This window comes from Aquarana catesbeiana, linkage group LG04 (genome assembly GCF_042186555.1).
Source record: "Aquarana catesbeiana isolate 2022-GZ linkage group LG04, ASM4218655v1, whole genome shotgun sequence".
Classification (NCBI taxonomy): domain Eukaryota; kingdom Metazoa; phylum Chordata; class Amphibia; order Anura; family Ranidae; genus Aquarana; species Aquarana catesbeiana.
Window position 1 is genome coordinate 628,434,268 of NC_133327.1, and position 24,009 is coordinate 628,458,276.

The following is a 24,009-nucleotide window of genomic DNA, read 5'->3' on the forward strand; positions in this document are numbered from 1 at the left end:
GCTCCCAACTTTGTGGGTACACTTTGGGGATGGCCCCTTCCTATTTCAACATGACTGCGCACCAGTGCACAAAGCAAGGTCCATAAAGACACGAATGAGCGAGTTTGGGGTGGAGGAACTTGACTGGCCCAGAGTCCTGACCTCAAACCGATAGAACATCGCCTGTCTGTATACTGCCCTAGCCTGTCTGTATACCGCTCTTACCTGTGGACCACGGCTGGCGCGAGGAAGCGAGCCGGTGCCGCCACTATTTGTCATCAGGCCGGGTCCAGAGGTGTAGGTGCGGGCCTGTGGACCACGGCTGAAGAAATAGGTGAAGAGGTGCCGCAAAAATCTCAGTAAGGGTGGAGTCAATGGGGGAGGGGGCGCGGCTGGGGCGGCAAAATGAGGTTTTGCCTAGGGTTTCAAAAATCCTTGCACCAGCCCTGCTTCCACTGCAAAATACCATGTGCTTCCCACCCATGGGGGAGCATGTAACCTTTTTCCATAATGCAGTGCTCAGACCTAATATTGCCGGACAGATGGGGAGACGTCAGCACATAATTTCCACTCAGGCACTGGGTATTTTTTTGGCAGCTGCAGCAGAGGAAGGAGCGGTGGGGGAGCATTGGATAGGTATCAGTGGGTCAGAGGGTGGCCTGTTCACAGACAGTCATTGTGCCCAGAATGTGCAAGGTGACAATAGATCTTTAGGTAGGGTGACCACATTTCCAAACTGCCATTCAGGGACACCCCCCTTCCTTCCCAAAAATCAGCTTGTGCTGATATGAATCACAACACAGCCTGGGCAGCGGGTGCACGCTCTACACAGAAGCACTGATCATGCCCCCCAAAAAGGCCGCCGCATCGGGGATTGTGCCTCTGCAGACATTTTCAGGACAAGTATTGTCAGTGAGTTAAGCGGTTATGTGGCGGCCTTTTTTTGGGGGGCATCAGATCGGCCCGGGGGGGTGGCTGTATCAGTTTCATTCCGGGACACTGTATTGTCCTAGAATGAAGGTGCCCGGGACCCGGGACAGACCTGAAAAATGCGGGACTGTCCCAGGTAATCCCGGACACGTGGTCACCTTACCTTTACTTCATCATTGGCAGCTCCATGACACAAATATTTTTTAGCCAAATCTGAGAAAGAATAGAACTTTATTTACAAGCAATATACTGTACACCTCTATATCACACAATGTACAATAAAAGCTGTTGCCATTTTTCAGTCCTCTTGACAAAAGTTGCAGTACAACACAAATATGAAAACACAGATTTTTACAGTATTACTTCTTGGACTTTTGTTACCAGAACAGTTGTCCCCATTCAATATTTCTCTTCACCTTTTGTTCTGGTGACAATTGTAAAATTTTGGAAATGCCATCACTTTCTGTTTCGGTGACAGTCATCACTAATAAGGGTGTGAATCCCACCAGGGGGGTACAGACAATAAAAAATTTACTTTGGTCCAGCCTGCTGTAAAGTATTGGGATTTGCCTTGCAATGAACTCTTTACCAATTTTATCACTGACACAAATTAAGAAAAATTGACTTAAAAATTGGAATGTTAACACTGAATCTGTATTTTCTTCATTATTCTCAGTCACAGACAGTAAATTACATTGTGCATTTCCTGCGCATTCTATTTTAGAACTTTCCAAAAATTTAATAAATCATTGTAAACATTTTTTACATCATTTTTTTTTTTTTGCACTGAAGCCATGGATGTATGAAATCTCAGTGCATTTCTAACAGTCCACTTTTATCTATCTGGGAAGCCATTGATGAAAGCTGCCATTCGTCTAGCTCATTGACTGAATACTGGTTCCAGGGCGGAGACCTCGCAGTCATCAGAAACAAGTATTTCCCTCCCTGGAACTAATATATAGATGAAAAGTCAGACAGAAGCAGGTTCTATTTAAAGTATAACAAAAAGCAAAACTTGTTTTAGTGTTGGATAGAACAGAGAGGGATTAGAACATCTGTCAGTTTTTTTTTGCTGTCTATGACCCTGTAAGGAGCCTCCTGTAAGGGAGATTTTATGTGTCCTGTTTACCGTTATCGCAGAGAGTGAAAGTAAGAGAAAATCCCAAATTTTGGGTTGTCACTAGAACAGGAATAGAGGGGAAATCTTCCAATGGGGACACTAGATCTAATGATCCTAGTGACATCCAAGGATTCCCTTCCTTTGGGGGATTTCCTCTCACTTCCTATATTGACTATGGGACAGGAAATTAAGAGAAATCTTCCCAATGGGACGCAAATATAAGAAAAAACTGACAGGGGTTATAACCCTCCTCTACTCTATCCAAAATAAAAAGAAAAGGTTTGCCTTTAGTTCTACTTTTCAGGTTTCTTAGATATCCAGCTTCATGAGTCCTTTTTATGATACAAATATAGATTTGTTAAAGCAGATTTCCAGGACAACTCACCAATTGTTCTACACCTCCCATAGTTTCAATTTGCTTTGGATATAAATACTTTTAAAATTGATCTATTGTGGTAATGACATGACTCAGGTATCTTCAGCTTCCACCTACATAGCATCATCCGGTGGGAGGGATGAAATTATGCCCAAGCGTCACACGGCAGTAATGTGTGCCACCTCTTTGTGACTACATGTCCCAAGGGGCATTGCATCTAGATGGTGGGGGGACAGTGGAAATTTGTATGAGCCAAGGGGCGGTGTACCGTACTGACGTCCTTGGATTCACTCACACACACTAATGGTAGGAAAAATAAAGTACTCATATCACCCAACTGTAGCCCAGATGACTTGGGAGTGTCTTTGACTTATAAACAAGATTGGAAGAGCCTGGCTTGCACCTATTAGTACCAGCTCCACTGTCACAGCTTTCAGAAACTAAAACTAACTCCCTGTCCCTAACCTAATGCTGCCATTGCTGACCTCTTTGTCTTAAAATACTACTTCCCAGGCTGTGATGTTAGTCCAATGGCTTCAATAGACATGTTTGTTCTGGGTCAATGAAAGCAACAAAGCCAGAGACAGACAGGGACATAGCAGCAATGGAAGCCTTCATAATCCTCTTAGTAAACATTTCCTTTAACAAGCAACCGAGAAACCCATTCACCTCTACCAGCCAAACTTCTCTTCTAAGGCTAGGTATGGCCAATATTTATTGTGCTCATGTCACTTTGCTATCAGCTCCATATAACACATAGAGGGGAATTTATCAAACCGGAGAATCTGTGCAACAATCAGCTATCATTTTCAAAGCTTAAAGTGATACTAAAGGCAATTTTTTTTCCAATAGCAAACATGTCGGCCCCGACCCCTCTCTCCTCATTGGCTCCCTGGCTGTGCTTGACAGCACTGGGAACCAATGGCTCCTGCTGCTGTCTCAGCCAATGAGGAGGGAGAGTCCCCAGAAACCCGAGTCTCTCTTGCACATTGCTGGATTGCGATGGGGCTCTGGTAAGTATTGGGGTCTGGGGGGGCTACTGCACACAGGTTTTTTACCTTCATGCATAGAATGTATGAAGGTTAAAAAACCTTGAGCCTTTAGAACCACTTTAACTGAATAAGCTGTAGATAGAAGCTGATTGGTTTGATAAATTCCCCCCACAATTGATCAGGGTGACCTGGTGCTCCAAAATATGGCTGTTGGAATACTCTTCCATGAATAAAAACATTTGGAAATCATCATGTGTCATTATCATGCGCAGAATGTCACCAGACTTGCTCAGAGAGACAGTGCAATGAGCAAAGCTGAAGTACAAAATTCTATAGGCCAGAACAACCAGTATTAAATGTTATTCAGATGGCCCAAAAAATGAATTCTGAGGGGTTACATGGTTACAAGCTTTGACCGGTGTAATTATGTATATACCATACCTGGCTCATATCCTCAAACTGGAAACCACTGAAACAGATATTGCTACTCCAGTGATCTCCACTTGCTTCCGTGGTCCGTGGTGAGTGGCTGCCCTGATGCATTGTGAACACAGGAGGACACAAGCTCAGCACGTCCCTTTAAATGAATTTATAGCACCAGGACGTCCCAACTTATATTGTCATTAATGGAACTGAAAGCAACTTGGCAGAAGGACAGTAAAAAGCCACTGCTGGCCTCTTTCATACACACGTACATCTAACCTTCTTCAACATGCAAAAGCCATCCTATTACTATCCGGATTGTGAGGGGATCACCCACCTTTCTTTATTAAGTCTATTGACACTTCGGGAATTAAAAAACACACAAACTTGTTAAAGCGGAGTTCCACCCAAAAGGGGGGAGGGGGAGCAGATACCTGTCTAATACAGGTTTTTGCTCCCACTTCCGGCGATAGTTCGCCGCAGGATCCGCGCCGATCTACGCCATGTCCGGTCCCTCATCCGTCCTCCTCGCTGTCTTCTGGGAGACACACAGGTCCCCCAGAAGACAGCGGGGACCAGTGAGGGTGTGCATGCGCAGTAGAGAACCAGGCTGTGAAGCTGCAAGCCGACCCATCCCTCAGCTCCACCCGGGAGCCGAGGGACGGGTCGGCTTTGGGTGAGGACATAGTGGGCTCCCAGGACAGGTAAGTGTCCTAATATTACAAATACTGCAGGTGCTGACTTTTATTTTATTTTTTTTCACACAAGCCCTGATTCATCACGGCATGGGGGCAGGTAAGGCACTTGAAAGTGTGCTTAAGGCATGCTAAAGTGACCTCCTATTTAATATTGCTGTTTGTCATTTTAGCACGCCTTAAGTGCAATCGTAGCTTGGTGAATCATTCTCGAAATAGATGACCTCATTCTGGAAATGTTAGTTGCCTGGCATGGCTTACATCACTACATCTTCCAGCTGTTGCAGCCTGCCAGTTGAGTAAAGATGAATGTCAGACAGCTTTGGTTGGAATGCAGTCAAGTATGTTAGCACTATTCTTTGAAACACAACTAGAAGCACAAGTTCTAATTCTGGCGCAAGAAAACTAGAGTTTCAAATTCCAGTTGAAGCTCCACAAGGTAAACCAGGAGATGATGGATCTTCTCACACATAACATTACATGCGCTTATTGGATTGGTTGGATGGTCGTAAATCTGAACAATCAAACCTCTTCACTGAGGTTCCCATTCTGCGGTCTTCATCTTTCGAGGGAAATGTCTTTATTTGGAGGCAGGTTTGGTGTTTGAAATGTTTGGACTCGGATATTTGGATCAAGTTAGCGGTTCGTGGAGGAGATCACCACTGAAGAAAAAGCAAATGGGGCCATGTAGGCATTTGCCAGTCCCTGAAGACCAATCAACATGTAACGGCAGCCAGTCCGTACAGCCTTGCCAACATTCTAGAGGAAAACAATGAGAAAAAGAAACACATACAAGTGAAAATACATTTAAATTCAAGGCAATAATCTGGACGTGAAAAACTGCAACAGAATTATGAACGCCATCCAGAGAAAAATCATTTTTACCAACACTGAGAGAACTTCATTTTTGGATCTTGGTAGGGGCACAATCATCAAAGGAACCTTCTGTTTTCCTTCCTTTGAGGCCCATCATTGCAGGGGAGCAGCTAAGGAGTGACACTTTATTTGTTGAGGCAGTCGGGGACCACTGTCATACAAGAAGTGAGTGGAGTTTTAGGAACTCTGTCACTGTTGACTTTTCACTGGCTAGTGAGGTGTAGACATAAGCTGAGATGACTACAATCAATGACCAAAGGGATGGAATGTTGCAACTTTAATGAGTATTATATATAAAAAATAGAAACTTTTATATAGCATGGGGAAAAAACATGGTAAGAGAGATGATATTGGTGCACACCCCAAGTAAAGTACAATATGGGAGAATTCCCCCATCCTTTCACTTTGGTTCACACATATCGCACATCCATGTCACCACACAACCATCTTTCACTCCTTAGTGTTTCATCTAACACCATCATTCACAACCCTCTCAACACAACCACACTTTAAACAAGACATACACACTAATGCCGCATACACGCGATCGGAAAAGCAAAACTCCGATGAGAGCTTTTTGTCGGAAAATGCAACCGTGTGTATGTTCCATCAGTCTTTTGCTGGCGGAATTCCAGCCAGCAAAAGATTGAGGGCATGTTCTCTATTTTTTGGTCGGGAAAAGTTCCTATCCGAAAATACGTTCGTCTGTATGCAATTCGGACGCACAAAAAATCACGCATGCTCAGAAACAATTTGACGCATGCTCGGAAGCATTGAACTTCAGAGAACTTTTGTGTAACCGTGTGTATGCAAGCCAAGCTTGAGCGGAATTCCGTCGGAAAAACCATCCAAGTTTTTTCTGATGGAAATTCCCGATCGTGTGTACGTGGCATTAGAATTTATTTATTTTGGTATTAACAATTAACACTATGATAACACTACTATAAGACAGAAATATATATACAGTGAGCATTGGAAATTACTTTGACCATCAACAGACACCTCAGTATTAAACTAGTATCTCTTAACACATGATATAATGATATCTTTGGGGATTTGCTGCAGGTGCGGACCACCCATCCTCACATGCCCCCAGAGGGTGTCTTACAGTGTGACTCCTTGTAAGCCATACAGAGTGGAATGATATCCCTCCTTGGAGTGTTGAGCGGCCAAAGGATACATGGGATCATCTAATTGATTTTAAAGGAATTCTGGTCAGGAGATCCCCCTATTTATAGCTTCCATTGGTAACTATACCTTATGTTTTTTTTTTTTTAAACTGTCCATTAATTATTGATTGACATTTGAAATGCTAAATATAATTCTCCAACAGCAAACCAACCTCTTGAAGAAAACCTTGACCGTATGGGTCAAAACGCGTCGGTAACTTTATACAACAGACATTCTGATATGTGATGCTGTGTATAATTTTGTGTTTGCATTTCTTGTATTTTGGAATGGTATCACATCTCCTTACCAGAGCTCATATTTTAACTGCTATGTGTATATGATATGTTAATGTGTTTAGTGGGCATGGTTAAATATATGTGGTTTGTTTGCAACAAGTAATTCTTAGCACAAAAATGAAAAAACAAACAATTTTAGGAATTTTTTTTTTCTGATTACAAACATTTTACATTTCCTCTGTTAGGCTCCATTCACACTAGTGCGACTTGTCATGCTACTTTGTACACAAACTCACAACCCATTGTTTTCAATGGCACCTATTCAGATCGATGTGACTTAAAGTCACAGGTACTTTGAAAAGGTGTCTGCACTACTTTAATGCATCTTTTGGTGCAACTTAAAGTGGTTCTAAAGGCAGAAGTTTTCTTATCTTAATGCATTCTATGTATAAAGATAAAAAACCTTCTGTATGCAGCAACCGCCCTAATATTTACCTGAGCCCCATCTCAATCCAGCGATGTTACACTAGAGCAGGGATATGCAATTAGCAGACCTCCAGCTGTTGCAGAACTACAAGTCCCATGAGGCATAGCAAGACTCTGACAGCCACAAGCATGACACCCAGAGGCATGATGGGACTTGTAGTTTTGCAACAGCTGACGGTCCGCTAATTGCATATCCCTGCACTAGAGACTCGGCTGGTCAGGACTCTCCCTCCTTATTGGCTGAGACAGCAGCAGAGAGCCATTGGCTTTGGCTGCTGTCAATCAAAGTCACTGAGCCAATGAGGAGAGAGAGGGGGTGTGTCCAGGCCACGGCTCCGTGTCTGAATGGACACAGGGAGCTGCAGCTCGGCTCAGGTGCCCCCATAGCAAGCTGCTTGCTTTGGGGGCACTCGGCAGGAGGGAGGGGCCAGAAGGGCCGAAGAGGAACAAGAGAAGAGGATCCAGGCTGCTCTGTGAAAAACCACTGCACAGAGTAGGTAAGTATAATATGTTTAAGTACCCAGATAGCAAGGATAACTTGCCACAAATTTGTGGCAGTGTTGAACTATAAGTCTGTTAACATGCTGCACATTTTTACTGGTAAGTTGTACACTTGCAGAGCACTTGAAGCAGAAGTTCTAGTTGACACTTTTCCAAATTATAACAAATGTGTGTGGCAAGTCTTTAGCAAGAGCACAGTTGCAGTGGTGAGTCTACAGCAAGAGCTCTGTAAGTCTACAGCATGAAAATTCAGTCACAGTGCCCCCTGTGGTGGGATGACTATTGCACAACATAACTGAACCAGAACTTGCAGCAGACTTACAGAATGTTGGCAAAGAAAGTTGATCTGGAGTCTTGCAATGTGGACTTGCGGACTGCAATTGTGCAACAAACTTGTGAAGGTTGGCAAGTCTAGCAATAGCTTAGCAAGTTATTTTCAAACTTGCAGCACAATTGCTTGCTATCTGGGTACATAGAGTGTAAAATCGGTTCAAAGTTACACTCAAAAAGCGCATAAAAGTTGCGCTCCAAAGTTGCACTGGAAATCGTGCGACTTTGGAGTCACATAAGTGTGAATGAAGCCTTATTGGTTGTGTTACGAGGGAGTGTCAGAGACAGCTGATACAGTATATTACAAAATACTGCCAGAACCTGTTACAGTATTGTTACTGGTTATTACCAGTAACAATACAATAAACAATACTATACAATACAACAATACAAGTAACAATACTATCAGGGACTGCTCAGTGTTAATACACACCTCTGTTCTCAATCAGACATTAAAGCTGTTCTGTAAAGCATAATTTATTTTGCAATTCCAAAAACACAACACTACTGGTACTGGTGCACTGAGGGGCATCTGGGAGGCATTGTTCCCACTTACCACCCTGTGACACTGACGTACATTTCCTCACCTACCATGAAAAAAAAAGTTAATCTAAAAGCCAATTTTGGTTAAAATGTAGTTTTTTGTTTGGATACAGTAGGAAAGAGTTACGGTCTCTGTAAGGTATTTTTCACTGCTGCCTGTGATTTCCCCTCACTTCCTGTTCTGTTGACAGGGATCAGATAAACGGGAAGTTAGGGGAAATCTCTTCTGTGGGGACACAGACAGCAATAAAAACCAGACCAATATTCCAATGCTTCCCTACTTAAAGCCTAAAACTTTTTCATTTTTTTTTTAACATAATGGGCACCCGCAGTGATTTTTTTATATTGTGACAATGATTTAATTTAACAGCCGGTCTGATATGGGGATGCAAAGTATCAACACACTTTCAATTTATCCCTGTGGCTATGGGCACCATGGTAGTGGGGCTGGGCTTCAGTGCCTTATGCCACTGGTGCTGGGGGGGGGGGGGGGGCAAGACCAAAATCTGGGGGGGCACAGCCTACCCCAGCACCCCTCTAGATCCGGAAGTGAAATAAGGAGATGATTCTTAGCTATCTCAACTTATTTACACAGTACATATCTACATAACCGAAAATTTTCAACTAGAAATATGAAATTTGATCATTTTAAGTGATACCGTTTCTGTTAAAAATAACAAACACGTTATACTTACCTGCTCTGTTTCAGTGGATTTGCACAGAGCAGCCCTGATCCGCCTCTTCTCGGGTCCCTCTTCGGTGCTCCTGGCCCCTCCCTCTGTTGAGTACCCCCACAGCAAGCAACTTGCTATGGGGGCACCCGAGCTGAGTCACAGCTCCCTGTGTCCATTCAGACATAGAGCTGTGGCCTGGCCCCGCTTCCTCTCTCTCCTCATTGGCTCATTGAGTCTGATTGACAGCAGCGGGAGCTAATGGCACTTTGCTGCTGTCTCAGCCAATGAGGGGGAAGAGTCCCAGGCAACTGAGTCTCTTGTGGAACATCGCTGGATCTAGACGGACTCAGGTAAGTATTGGGGGCTAAGGAGGGCTGCTGCACACAGAAGGCTTTTTATCTTAATGCATAGAAAGCATTTAGATAAAAAAAAACTTCTGACTTTACAACCACTTTAAATAATTGCCAGCTGACATTATACAACGCATGTAGATTTCCAGAGACGTAAATGAGTTGTCAGATAAAGCTATTACTATGGCCTTTGCACGGGCGTACACTGTTGTATGCTCGTGTGAACAAGGCCAAAACAAAATAAAAAAATGTTTTGAGTTTTTGGCTTGACATACACTTTAAAGCGTAAGTTCATCTTTAGAGAAAATCTGTACTGTGACCTTAGGCTCGGTTCATACCTATGCATTTTTGGCACAAATGCTTTACAGTGCATTTAACATGATTTCCTATGGGACATATTCACATCTATGCTTTTTTCAGTCACTGCGTTTTTGGAAAGCATCAGGGACTTTTTTTAAACGCAAAACTTCGCTTTTTTTTTTTGCTTTTTGTGGTTCAATAGACTTTAATGAAGAAGCTACAGGAAAGCATGTAGCGCGTTTTTGCCGTGATTTTACAGCGATTCGCATTTTTAAAATCTGTCAACAACAAACTGGCTAAAAAAATAAGCATAAAAAAGCAAATCGTGGCAAAATCATGGTAAAATCACGTGTGCAAAAACGCAAAACGCACAGCAAAAAGCACTGCAGAAACGACCAAAATCAAATTGCATAGGTGTGAATCAAGCCTTACACTGGACCCCCTCCTCATTCCCCGCTGGTCCCGGCTCTACCAGACTCTCCTTTCCTCGCAGTACTGACAGTACAGGCTAGACAGCATCTGATTGGCCAGCACCGTGCATGTGATGCTGCTGACCAATTAAGATCCATGTAGTCCGTACTGGCCAAGTAATATAGACATGAGATTAAGCTGCAGGGTTTTCAAATCCCTGGACCGGTGAATCGGCTTTTTGGTTTCTGACAGCAGGGGATCGCTGTAAGTGCCGGTTCCCATTGGGGCGGCTTCAAAGTCGCGCAACTCTAAAGCCGCCCCATACAGCACGACTTGCAAACTTCTTCTGGTCAGAAGTCAATGCAAGCCGCTCTGAAGTCACATCCACATAGTACAGGAATCTTTTTCTAAGTTGGAGCGACTTGAGTCACTCTGATTAGAACGGTTCAATTGCACTTCATGGAGCACAACTTGTCAGGCGCCTAATTCGCCTGACAGGTCACCTTAGTGTGAACAGGGACTAAAGGTGAACTTACACTTTAAATATTTATACAGTATTTAAAAATAAAACCTAAACTGTTAGGGCTCAATTACACTTGATTTGAATTTAACACACATTTAAGCGCCTACCGCTTCAACATGCTTTTTTGATGTGTTTGGCTTCACATCCACTCCTGACATGTCTCTCCTAGATCTTCACACTGTGCCTGTCACTCACCGACCCCGGAATGGATCCCTCCTGAATGACTTTCCTGGCAGTGCTCCCTGCTGTCCTCCTCCTGCTCCTGTTCAAGACACCCTGAGATAGGATGGTATGAAGGGGTTCCCTCCCAGCTCCCAAGCTCCAGGTCCAAGGTCACCCCCCCCCCCCCCCCCCCCCAGAAAGGGGGCTCCCTCAAAGGCCATGACAGCCTAACACTCCATCGCTCAGTTCTTCCACCCGACAACTCCTCCCTAACAGGCTGACCGTGAGTATATATAGGAGGCCTGCCCCCTGCCAATCCTAGTTGGGGATTGGTAAGGGCTCCCAGATACAATCCATGCCACTCCAATCCTCTGCCCTGCCTTTTTTCCAGAACCCTCTAGAAACAGAGGAGGCGCCAGAGAGATAAAGTGCATGTCAGTCACCTACTGCTACTCTCAAAACCACTCCCAGCCCCCAGATCAAAAACAAACAGGCCGCCTAGCTCACAGCTAGGCCTGCCTAAATTTACCTGCACTGACTGTAAAAAAGAAAACACTACCTCTAACACATCCTACCTGAGGTAGAGGGTGCTACACTAAAAAAAAAAATGGGCTTAACATATACTTGACTTATTTATCTGTATAACAGAAATTGTATCTATGACAAAAAATATAAAACAGTAAAAGAAAAAATAAATATATATATATATATATATATATATATATATATATATATATATATATATATATATATATATATATATAATTTAAATATCTTCTGCTTGTACTCTCCTGAAAAGTACATTTTAAAAACCTTCACCTAAACCAGTTTTTGAAAATTAGCTAATTTCTGTGCAGTCCCATAGGCAGAATGATTGTCATCTGAATATGCTGATGTCTCAGACACAGGAAGTGTGTATCACATGACTGTCAGCAGTGTTACCTGTACACAGGGTGGATATAAATCGATGATTTTTTTTAAAAAAATCTGATTCTTTTTATTTAAATCATTTTTTTTAATCAAAATTATTTTAATAAAATGCTAAAAATATAAAGATAGTTTTATATTTAAGATACAATAATAATTTAATTTATTCAGCATGAAATAGAGCTTAGTTCTGTAGCATGAGACCGTATATTCTGCAATATTTACATTTATGGTAAACTCATTAAATGAATCCACAAGCTGATATAACATGCACTGCATTGATGCATTCACACAATTTCACAGTAACTATGAGATAAAACAAAGTTCAAGAATATTCCTTTATCCCATTGTTTTGCAAATCTATGTACACTACAAACTGTATGATTGAATCGGTTCTGATATCGCTGTTTTACTAAGCTGAGAGCTTATTACTCTAAATAGGAAACCTTAATTTTGTTTGCAAATATTAAAGATTCTAACACCAGCAAGAATAAGTCTTTACATTTAAAGAGCACCTGTCATTTCAGATCCATCATGGCAGCGCCTGTTGGCGGGCATCCACTCACCTGCTGCCACCACGTCCCTCACCTTGTTGTGTCAATGCCGCATCACCCACCGTCCCATTAAAGTGAATGGGACTGTCTGAGAGTCAACAGCGGGTCAGAGGAGGAGCTGCTGCGGGACAGAGGTGACAGTTGCTCTTTAAAAATTATGATTTAAATTGAGTTGATTTAAATCAATCCTTTTTACTAGTGATTTAAATTGACTTGATTTAAATCAAATCCACCCTGCCTGTACATGTACCTATACTTCAGGACTGCTGAAGCATACACTGTCATTTCAGGACGATGGCATGCCTATGCTGCATTTCTCATGTGAATTAGGAGCTCCTACTCTCCTATACAGGCTTGTTAGTGTTGATTTAACCCTCAGCATGGCTGTAGATCATGATTACCTACTCAGGTCAACCCAGCACAAAGTGTGGTTAGGCTTGTTCTGTGACATTCTGCATTGCACAGTGTGAAAAAAAAAACTGCAGAGATATATGGGGCTGCCGTTGCTAATCTCTCAATCTAAATGTCTGAGTGTACTACTACTAGCTTGGCTGTAATGATCATCCTCTGGCTTTAATAGTTTTTTTTAACTGACCTGGAACAAGTAAACAAGTAGTGTGTGTTTGTGTGTGTGTGTGTGTATATATATATTTTTTTTGTTTTGTTTTTAGTGTAAAGTTTGTGGATTGTAAATTTATTGCTAAAATTAAACTCCAGTAATCTTTGGTGTGACATTATGGGTCCTATTCTTTTTCCTCGAGTGGTGAGTCCAGAATACTGCAGAGCATGGGCTTAAGTAGTGATGTTCTCTGTAGTCCAGGCAGGTTTTAAGATACAACCTTGGGGGGCAGATCCTTGACACCCTGGGCTTCACAGGAAGTCTGTAAAATATGATCATTCAACCTGGGGACCACCACTAGATTTTAGAGCAGTGAATCTGTGAGCGCTGGAGAGGAGGTGAGTATTGTAGTCAGGGCCAGATTAAGAGCATCATGGGCCTGGTGCTGAGGATTTTGGTGGCCTTTTTATGGAAACAATATGAAAGTGCAAACATTTTTTGCTAAAACAAATTAAATCTACTCTCACCAGTAATATCAGCCGTGCAGCCTCTGAGCAGCAGCAACACCACCAATACCACCTGCTATGCAGTCTCTCACTAACAGCAACATAGGGCGACCACATTTCCAAACTGCCATTCAGGGACATCCCCCCCTTCCCAAAAAAAAGATGAGGGGGGATGTAGTCTTGGGTTTGATGGGGAAATAGGTGGCGGGGGTGATTTTTCGGGCAAATGGCTGGTGTTAGCACTTAAAATCATCCTGACACTATGCTTGATATGGCGTCAGGATGATCAAATTCCATTATTTCTATTACTACATTGTAATATATAGTGAAATAGTTCAACTCATCATGATGCAGAATCAGTGGGAACCTGAGCTTGTCACTTGCCACCATCGCCTGCCGCCAGATGCCACCCATAGCCTGCTATCAGATGCAGTGTGCCACTTGCCACCGGCAACCTGCCACCAGATACAGTGTGCCACTTGCCACCGGCAACCTGCCACCAGATACAGTGTGCCACTTGCCACCAGCAGCCTGCCACCAGTGACGGTGTGCCACTTGCCACCAGCAGCCTGCCACCAGATACAGTGTGCCACTTACCACCAGATACAGTGTGCCACTTGCCACCAGCAGCCTGCCACCAGATACAGTGTGCCACTTGCCACCAGCAGCCTGCCACCAGATACAGTGTGTCACTTTCCACCAGCAGCATGCCACCAGATACGGTGTGCCACTTGCCACCAGCAGCCTGCCACCAGATATGGTGTGCCACTTGCCAACAGCAGCCTGCCACCAGATACAGTGTGCCACTTGCCACAAGCAGCATGCCACCAGATACAGTGTGCCACTTACCACCAGATACAGTGTGCCACTTGCCACCAGCAGCCTGCCACCAGATACAGTGTGTCACTTTCCACCAGCAGCATGCCACCAGATACGGTGTGCCACTTGCCACCAGATACACTGTGCCACTTGCCACCAGCAGCCTGCCACTTGATATGGTGTTCCACTTGCCAACAGCAGCCTGCGACCAGATACAGTGTGCCACTTGCCACAAGCAGTCTGCCACCAGATATGGTGTGCTACTTGCCACCCACAGCCTGCTACCAGACACAGTGTGCCACTTGCCACCAGCAGCCTGCCACCAGATACAGTGTGCCACTTGCCACCAGCAGCATGCCATCAGATATGGTGTGCCATTTGCCACCAGATAGTGTGCCACTTGCCACCAGCAGCCTGCCACCAGATACAGTGTGCCACTTGCCACCAGATACAGTGTGCCACTTGCCACAAGCAGCCTGTCACCAGATACAGTGTGCCACTTGCCACCAACATTCTGTCACCAGATACACTGTGCCACTTGCCACCAGCAATCTGCCACCAGATATGGTGTTCCACTTGCCAACAGCAGCCTGCGACCAAATACAGTGTGCCACTTGCCACAAGCAGCATGCCACCGGATACAGTGTGCCACTTGCCACCAGCAGCCTGCCCCAGATATGGTGTGCTACTTGCCACCCACAGCCTGCTACCAGACACAGTGTGCCACTTGCCACAAGCAGCATGCCACCAGATACAGTGTGCCACTTACCACCAGATACAGTGTGCCACTTGCCACCAGCAGCCTGCCACCAGATACAGTGTGCCACTTGCCACCAGCAGCATGCCACCAGATACAGTGTGCCACTTGCCACCAGATACACTGTGCCACTTGCCACCAGCAGCCTGCCACTTGATATGGTGTTCCACTTGCCAACAGCAGCCTGCGACCAGATACAGTGTGCCACTTGCCACAAGCAGTCTGCCACCAGATATGGTGTGCTACTTGCCACCCACAGCCTGCTACCAGACACAGTGTGCCACTTGCCACCAGCAGCCTGCCACCAGATACAGTGTGCCACTTGCCACCAGCAGCATGCCATCAGATATGGTGTGCCACTTGCCACCAGATAGTGTGCCACTTGCCACCAGCAGCCTGCCACCAGATACAGTGTGCCACTTGCCACCAGATACAGTGTGCCACTTGCCACAAGCAGCCTGTCACCAGATACAGTGTGCCACTTGCCACCAACATTCTGTCACCAGATACACTGTGCCACTTGCCACCAGCAATCTGCCACCAGATATGGTGTTCCACTTGCCAACAGCAGCCTGCGACCAAATACAGTGTGCCACTTGCCACAAGCAGCATGCCACCGGATACAGTGTGCCACTTGCCACCAGCAGCCTGCCCCAGATATGGTGTGCTACTTGCCACCCACAGCCTGCTACCAGACACAGTGTGCCACTTGCCACCAGCAGCCTGCCACCAGATACAGTGTGCCACCAGATACAGTGTGCCACTTGCCACAAGCAGCCTGTCACCAGATACAGTGTGCCACTTGCCACCAGCAGCATGCCACCAGATACAGTGTGCCACTTGCCACCAGCAGCATTCCACCAGATATGGTGTGCCACTTGCCACCAGATAGTGTGCCACTTGCCACCAGCAGCCTGCCACCAGATACAGTGTGCCACTTGCCACCAGCAGCATGCCACCAGATACAGTGTGCCACTTGCCACCAGATACAGTGTGCCACTTGCCACCAGCAGCCTGCCATCAGATATGGTGTGCCACTTGCCAACAGAAGCCTGCCACCAGATACAGTGTGCCACCTGCCACCAGATACAGTCAGCAGCCTGCCACCAGACACAGTGTGCCACTTGCCACCAGCAGCATGCAACCAGATAGAGTGTGCCACTTGCCACCAGCAGCCTGCCACTGCCTCCAGAACTCTGCCCAGACAGATAGGAGGGACAGGGCCTGTATAGTCAATCAAATCCCTGGAGCCCCCACCCCTCCTGAGCTGGGATGGTATGGCCGTGTGTGTGTATGCCAGGAGTATTGATCAGACCAAGTTCTACAGGGGGTTGTGTGTACAGCCTTTGGGCTCACACTGGTGTGCTGCAGTCGGCCGCACTGCTTGTGTATCTGCAGTTTTAGCTGCAGTCCTATTGATATATATCAGGTTGCAGGTTTTGCTGCATTTTCTGACAGTGCGCCAAAGATAAGATGCAGCATGCAGGAATTTTGGTGCACTTTCAGAAAAAAACACGCAACCTAATAGAAATCAATAGGACTGTGAGTAAAACGCAGGAAAACTGTGGATACACCAGCAATGGGCCAAAACATAGCAAACCAGTGTGAACCCTTCCTAAAAGCACAAGGGACCGAGTACTACCACAAGCTGAGGACACAATTCTTAACACTTTGGCTGCAGTTATAAGAGCTACTGCTGGAGGAATAAGATAAAAAGGAGGGGAAGGGAGATAAGAGTCACTGAGCTCACATTTGGATGGTCCCTGGAGGCTCATCACTCAGATATCTGCCGCTGTTCTGTTCATAATTTCCCACCCACACGGCTCCTTCACTACACAGCCACAGACTTCACAGAGTGAGAGAGGGGAGGGGAGGGGCAGAGCCGACTCAGCCTCTCCCATTTGTGTAGGGGAGAACTGTGCACTGTGACAATGTAATAAACACAGTGAGCAAACACAGATGCAGCCAGACACCCCTCCATTTACACACAGCTTCTCCTGTCCCATAGAAGTTTATGGACACGAGAAAATCGGCCTTTTACTGCTGACTGGGAGGGCCGATTTTAAGGCAGGGGCCTGGAGCTGCAGCTCCATCAGCCCCTATGTTAATCCGGCCCTGATTGTAGTGAGAACTACTTCTTTATTGAAGTGAGAAACTGCAGGGCAAGTCATATTTTAAAAAAATGCTAATCTGGTGTCTGGTGTATCTAAACACAAGAAGAAAAATGTAATATACTACCCCTGACAATGGCATCTGACGAAGCACATTGGACGGAGCTTAGCTTTTATTAGTTGGCGTCATAATGCCCACAGAATTGGCCAGAGCATTTTTACATACTGTAGGGAGAACACAGTGATTATTGCTAGCAGATACAGCCACTGACAATAAATGCAATGCTAAAAAACTAACATGCTGGTTGTACCCAGGTGGATCGATAGGTACAGTGAGCACGCCCATAGATGAATAAAATCTTGGCTGGTCCCCCCTGAACCGGTCAAGATTTGATCAACCTATGGCCAGTTTAAAGGGGCAGCTCCGCTTGTTTGCCTCCTCCCCCCTGCCACATTTGGCACCATTCAGTGGGGGGGCGTGTAATTGGTTTTGACAGGTACCCGCTCCCTGTTCCGGCTGATTTTGCTGTGGCAAAGTCAGCCGGAAGTTTTGCCCCCTTTCCTCCTTCCGCCGTTGCCAGGCCATTCACAAAACGCAGCATGCTTCACGCATGCACAGTAGGGGACCGACTGTGAAGCCGCAAGGCTTCACTGCTGGTTTGCCTTAGTGGAAATGGCGGCGGCAGCCTACTGAAAAATCGGCTTGGGTAAGGATACCGCTGAATCCATGGACAGGTAAGTGTCCTAATATTTAAAGTCACCAGCTACAGTATTTGTAGCTGCTAAATTTATTTTTTTCAGAAGGGGCCTAGAGCTTCTCTTTAAGTAAAGAATGTGAGGAGAGGAGAAGATGTTTGTAGTCCAAATCAGGAGAGCAGCCTAGGGTGACAACATTGCTTCCCCACAGAGTGCAGCGAGGGAGCCTTGTCCCCTAGGACAGGAAGTGTGTTTCTAGCGGAAACACCAGCTGACAATAAAAGAAGAAAAAAGCCTGAAAAAAAGGAAAACAAATGCAGCCACCACATCCAAGGACTGGTAAGCTGCAATATATTACATCCTTGTTGGGGAGTTTAGATACTGTACACTTTAATTAGACCTCATATAGAGAAAAAAAATCAAATGAACTAATTAGCCTATAACAGATCTGTGATTGGTGCAATGTAGAAAGTGCATAACATAAATATAGCATAACAACAGATCTCAGTGATCTCAGCACAGCAAATATTGTGTAATCCTAATGACACAACTAGTTGACTTTAGACTATGAACTAATGTGGCTTAATGAGTGTAATAAACTGGTATGACGTGATGTGGTGCTCGGAGGTGCCAACTTATCCCATTATTAATAGCAGATCTAAAACTAGCTGAGGACTTCACATAGCAGATTTGGGGGTATAATCCAACAGTTATGAGATTCGATCTGACCCCCTCCCTCCTTCCCCTCCTGCCCCGGCCCATCTAACAACAGCTTGAGAGGAGATGGTGGATTTATAAAGTCAGCTTGTCTCGGCTCCGAGCGTTTTCCAACATTAATCCTTACCTCAAGAAATAATACTTTCTAAGGTTAGTTGAAAAGAATACAGCTACCGCTGCTCTGAGCCCTCAGACTCCTTCCAGTTCTGGAGTTCTGGTGCTGCCCTGGGAGCCCATCCATGCTCCATGTAACTGTCTCCAAGTTTCTCCAAACTTTAGAAATTCAATACAAACCATAGAAAGTACTTCCAAAGAATAAAGTGACCGTGCTCTGATAACATCACTTCCAAGATTTCCATTGAGCCAATCCAGCAAACATTGACAGCCCCATCTAAAGGCTATCCTACTAACGCATTTCAAGGTTGCAATGTGGGTGAAACATATCAGAGGGGATGGTCTGTAGGCAGGGATGTCAATGCCAGCTGTATTGGATTAATAAATGTTTTACTTAGAAGTGACATGATCAGAGCATGGTCACTTTGTTCTTTGGAGATGCTTCCTAATGCCCCGTACACACGGTCGGACATTGATCGGACATTCCGACAAAAAAATCCATGGATTTTTTCCGACGGATGTTGGCTCAAACTTGTCTTGCATACACACGGTCACACAAAGTTGTCAGAAAATCCGATCGTTCTGAACGCGGTGACGTAAAACACGTACGTCGGGGCTATAAACGGGGCAGTAGCCAATAGCTTTCGTCTCTTAATTTATTCTGAGCATGCGTGGCACTTTGTCTGTCGGATTTGTGTACACACGATCGGAATTTCCGACAACGGATTTTGTTGTCGGAAAATTTTATATCCTGCTCTCAAACTTTGTGTGTCAGAAATTCCGATGGAAAATGTGTGATGGAGCCCACACACGGTCCGAATTTCCGACAACAAGGTCCTATCACACATTTTCCATCGGAAAATCCTATCGTGTGTACAGGGCATTAGGTTAGTTTCACATTTCTAGGGTTGCTGGGGTGGAATTCTTAGCAGTCATCTTATTTGCAGCACACTGAAATCAATCAATCTGATTCCAAAACAGCAGTGAGTAAAAAGTGAAATATCATATAGACTATGTTGTCAAAAGTATTGTGACACCTGCCTTTACATGTACATGAAATTTAATGGCATTCCAGTCTTAGTCTGTAGGGTTAAAAATTGCATTGGCCCACCCTTTCCAGCTATAACAGCTTCCACTTTTCTGGGAAGGCTTTTCACAAGGCTTAGGAGTGTGTCTATGGGAATGTTTGACCATTTTTCCAGAAGCACATTTGTGAGGATAGGCACTGATGTTGGACGAGAAGGCCTGCCTCGCAGTCTCCGCTCTAATTCATCCCAAAGGTGTTCTATTAGGTTGAGGTCAGGAGTCTGTGCAGGCCAGTCAAGTTCCTCTACCCCAAACTCGCTCATCTATGTCTTTATGGACCTTGCTTTGTGCACTGGTCCAAATCATTTGGTGGAAGGGGGATTATGGTGTGGGGTTGTTTTTCAGGGGTTGGGATTGGGAGATCGAAGCCCTCGCCCGTACACAGCACCGGCCGGCGACAACACTCCCAGGGGTTACTTCCGGGTATCGCGGCTCCGGCCAATCACAACACCGGAGTCACAATACCCAGAAGTAACCCCCAGGAGTGATGTCGCTGGCCGATGCTGTGTACGAGCATCACTCCTGCACATGCGCACGGTAACGGCACACTCACTGAAGCAATGGCACATACGTGCCATTGCTTCAGTTTGTGTCAGTGCGCACGTGCCTATGGCGTCGGCACATGCAAATACAGGGGATATCTCCTAAACCGTGCAGGTTTAGGAGATATCCTGGGTAGGTATAGGTAAGCCTTATTATAGGCTTACCTGTAGCACAAAGTGGTCTGTAAGGGTTTACAACCACTTTAAGTTGTCAGCATACCAAGACATTTTGGACAATTTTATGCTCCCATCTTTGTGGGAACAGTTTGGGGATGGCTCCTTCCTGCTCCAACATGACTGTGCACCAGTGCATAAAGCAAGGTCCATAAAGACATGGATGAGCGAGGGAAAAGAGAACAGGGAGGCGGGACTTTAAATGAAGTATGAGGAGGGTCAAGTGTTGTGTGGCATTATATTTGACATATCTATAATATATGTCAAGGAGTAGGACATTAGTCTCATAATTCATATTCGATAGAAAATTGATATACTACACATATAATTGACATATCTATACTATATAGATATGTCAATTATATGTGTAGTATATCAATTTTCTATCGAATATGAATTATGAGACTAATGTCCTACTCTTTTACATATATTATAAATATGTCAAGTATAATGCCACACAACACTTGACCCTCCGCATACTTCATTTAAAGTCCCACCTCCCTGTTCTCTTGTGTACACAATAATAGTGATGGAGGTTGATGACAACGTCATCTCCTCAGATAAAGTCCCATAGACCCCCTTTTCTTTTAGAAACATGGATGAGCGAGTTTGGGGTGGAGGAACTTGGCCTGCAGAGTCCAAACCTCAACCCGATAGAACACCTTTGGGATAAATTAGAGCGGAGACTGCGAGCCAGGACTTCTCGTCCAACATCAGTGCCTGACCTCACAAATGCGCTTCTGGAAGAATGGTCAAACATTCCCATAGCCACACTCCTAAACCTTGTGGACAGCCTTCCCAGAAGAGTTGAAGCTGTTATAGCTGCAAAGGGTGGACCAACGCAATATTGAACCCTACGGACTGAGATGCCATTAAAGTTCATGTGCGTGTAAAGGCAGGCATCCCAATACTTTTGACAATACAGTGTATGTAGAAAAAAAAAGATTTACTCTGCTGCTACTGTGCCAGAAGATTGAAGCTTGCAACATAAAATCCATCTGGAACATCAGAAATCACTAATCACCCAGCCATTCTCAACCAGGGTTCCATGGAAACCTAGGTATTGCTTGAAGTTCTTTGAGCTGTGGCTAATTGACCTCTCATTTAATTGTACCTGCATTGTTCCTGGGCCAAGGCCACTTGGCAGAGCCAGTGGTATGGCACCAATGATCTTTTTGGCTATCTCTGAGGGATTGGGGGGGGGTGTCTGAATATCACTGTAAATGGGGGCATTTTCCCACTGACCTCCAATTAATTGGTTTTAGTAGGTGTTCTCCAACATCTGAAAATTATTTCAATGTTTCCTCTGGAGAAGAAGGGTTGAGAAAGGTTACCAGTTATGGCTCACTTAAAGTTATATGTGTAATTGTAAGCTCTAACGAGCAGGGCCCTCTGATCCCTCCTGTATTGAACTGTATTTTAATTGTACTGTCTTCCCCGATGTTGTAAAGTGCTGCGCAAACTGTTGCAGCTATATAAATCCTGTATAATAATAATACTAATAATAATACCTTATTGTGTGATTTATGGACCTATTTTTGGAAAACAAGAAAGCACATTTCTGTGTACAAACCTTGAGACCCTGGGTAACTGTTCCTGGAATACCCTGCCACCCCTGCCCTCCCCACTCCCTGCTCACCTTGGCATACTTTTTGCTCACCATGGCATACTTTTTGCTCACCTTGGCATACTTTTTGACTTTCTGCTTCCTCTTGTACTTCTTGTCCTCCTTGCTCTCTGTCTCCTCTGCTGTCTCCTCCAGGGGGTCATACCTGTCTGGGATGGGGGACAGGTGCACTTTCTTGCTGCTCTTTTCCTTCTTCTTCTTTTTCTTGCTTTTCTTGTCTTTGCTCTGCTCTGCCTGCCCTGGGGGCTCCTGCTGGCTGCTGTCAACCTCTTTCTGGGTCACCTCCTGCTCCTCCTGCAGTAGGATCTGCTCCTTGTCCTGCTGCAGTTTTCTATACTTCTTTTTTTTCTTGCCTCTGAGCTTGGGCCGCCCGGCCATGTCTACAGCCTGTATACTGCCAGCTGACTGCACTGAGCTGGTGAACTAAATACCCGACAATTAGATCGCAGCTTGGACTTTGCTTCCTACTGCACAGGAATGTCTGTGCTCTCCTACGCCATCTAGTGGGCGTTTTATATCATTACAACCCCTGTTATTTCCTATGGCTGTTCCCTAGTGGCTGACTTGGCTGCCCTCCCAGGGAAGAAGTTTTGTTGTGTCCCCTAGCTGGGGGTCTTCTTGTTCATTGTTCCATTAAGAAAGGTTTATTTGTTTGACTTGCTGCAGGATGTTCCCTCCCTGCCAGAGGATTGTTCCTAAAGATCCTGTATGTTTGCAGCTATACCATTCTTTTTTGGGTAATTCCATCACAGGGGACACAATGCCATCTAAAAATAAGATTAACTGTTTTATAGAGCAACTTTGTTTTCATGTGACACATTACAACATGCCAACACATCAATTCACTTAAAGCGGGGGTTCACCCACACCGCCAAAAAAAAAAAATATTAAAAGCCAGCAGCTACAAATACTGCAGCTGCTGACTTTTAATACATGGCCACTTACCTGTTCCAGGGTCCAGCGATGTCGACAGGGGACGCCGAGAACCTACTCGGTTCTCGGCAGCTGCCGCCGCCATCCTGGGTGAGGGAATCACGAAGTGAAGCGTTGCGGCTTCACTTCCCGGTTCCCTACTGCGCATGCGCGAGTCGTGCTGCGCGTCCCAAGTGGTCCCCGCTATCTCCAGGGAGCTGTGTGTTCCCAGCAGACAGCGCGGTGGGGACGGGAAGTGGCGTAGACTCCCATGGGAGTCTATGCCGGAAGTGGGTGCAAATACCTGTCTTAGACAGGTATCTGCACCCCCCTCCCCCCTGAAAGGTGCCAAATGTGACACCGGAGGGGGGGAGGGTTCCGAAAAGCGGAAGTTCCATTTTTGTGTGGAACTCCGCTTTAAGGCTGAGCTCTGGGATGAGCAAATATTGTCTCAATATAAGAGTCATGTGTATTTTTCCTTGAATCAAAAGGCTGCCATACGTGGATCAAAATTCAGCCGGTTCAGCAGGGACCAGACGAATTCCAATTTATGTATGGGGACAATGAATTATACAATTTGAACAATTTTCCTTTAGATTTACCAAAACCATATAATATGAAGTCAAGCCTAAACACTTTCAATTTGTATGCAATCAGGAGCTTGCACTGCATAGTTGAAGGTAAATCTAAAGGAAATTGAATAAGAAAGATGTATAATGTATGGCCAGCCTAAGTACCCCCATTGTCAGAACACAATAGCTCTGCGGGAGTGATTCCCCATCTACCTTCAATGTGTGGATGGGGAATTGGGTCGTTTTTTTTTTTTCCGTT

The 24,009-nt window shown here is 45.1% G+C and overlaps 1 protein-coding gene across 1 annotated transcript; it reads right to left on the minus strand.

The window, feature by feature from the left end:
* Positions 1-1,123: 1,123 nt before the first annotated feature.
* LG04H1orf115 (linkage group 04 C1orf115 homolog) lies at positions 1,124-22,766 on the minus strand. The gene is made up of 2 exons (XM_073628354.1): positions 22,321-22,766; positions 1,124-5,274 (listed from the first exon to the last, which is right to left on the minus strand). The coding sequence occupies exons 1-2, from the start codon at positions 22,642-22,644 to the stop codon at positions 5,152-5,154; spliced, it is 447 nt and encodes a 148-aa protein (XP_073484455.1). The 5' UTR covers positions 22,645-22,766; the 3' UTR covers positions 1,124-5,151.
* Positions 22,767-24,009: the final 1,243 nt, after the last annotated feature.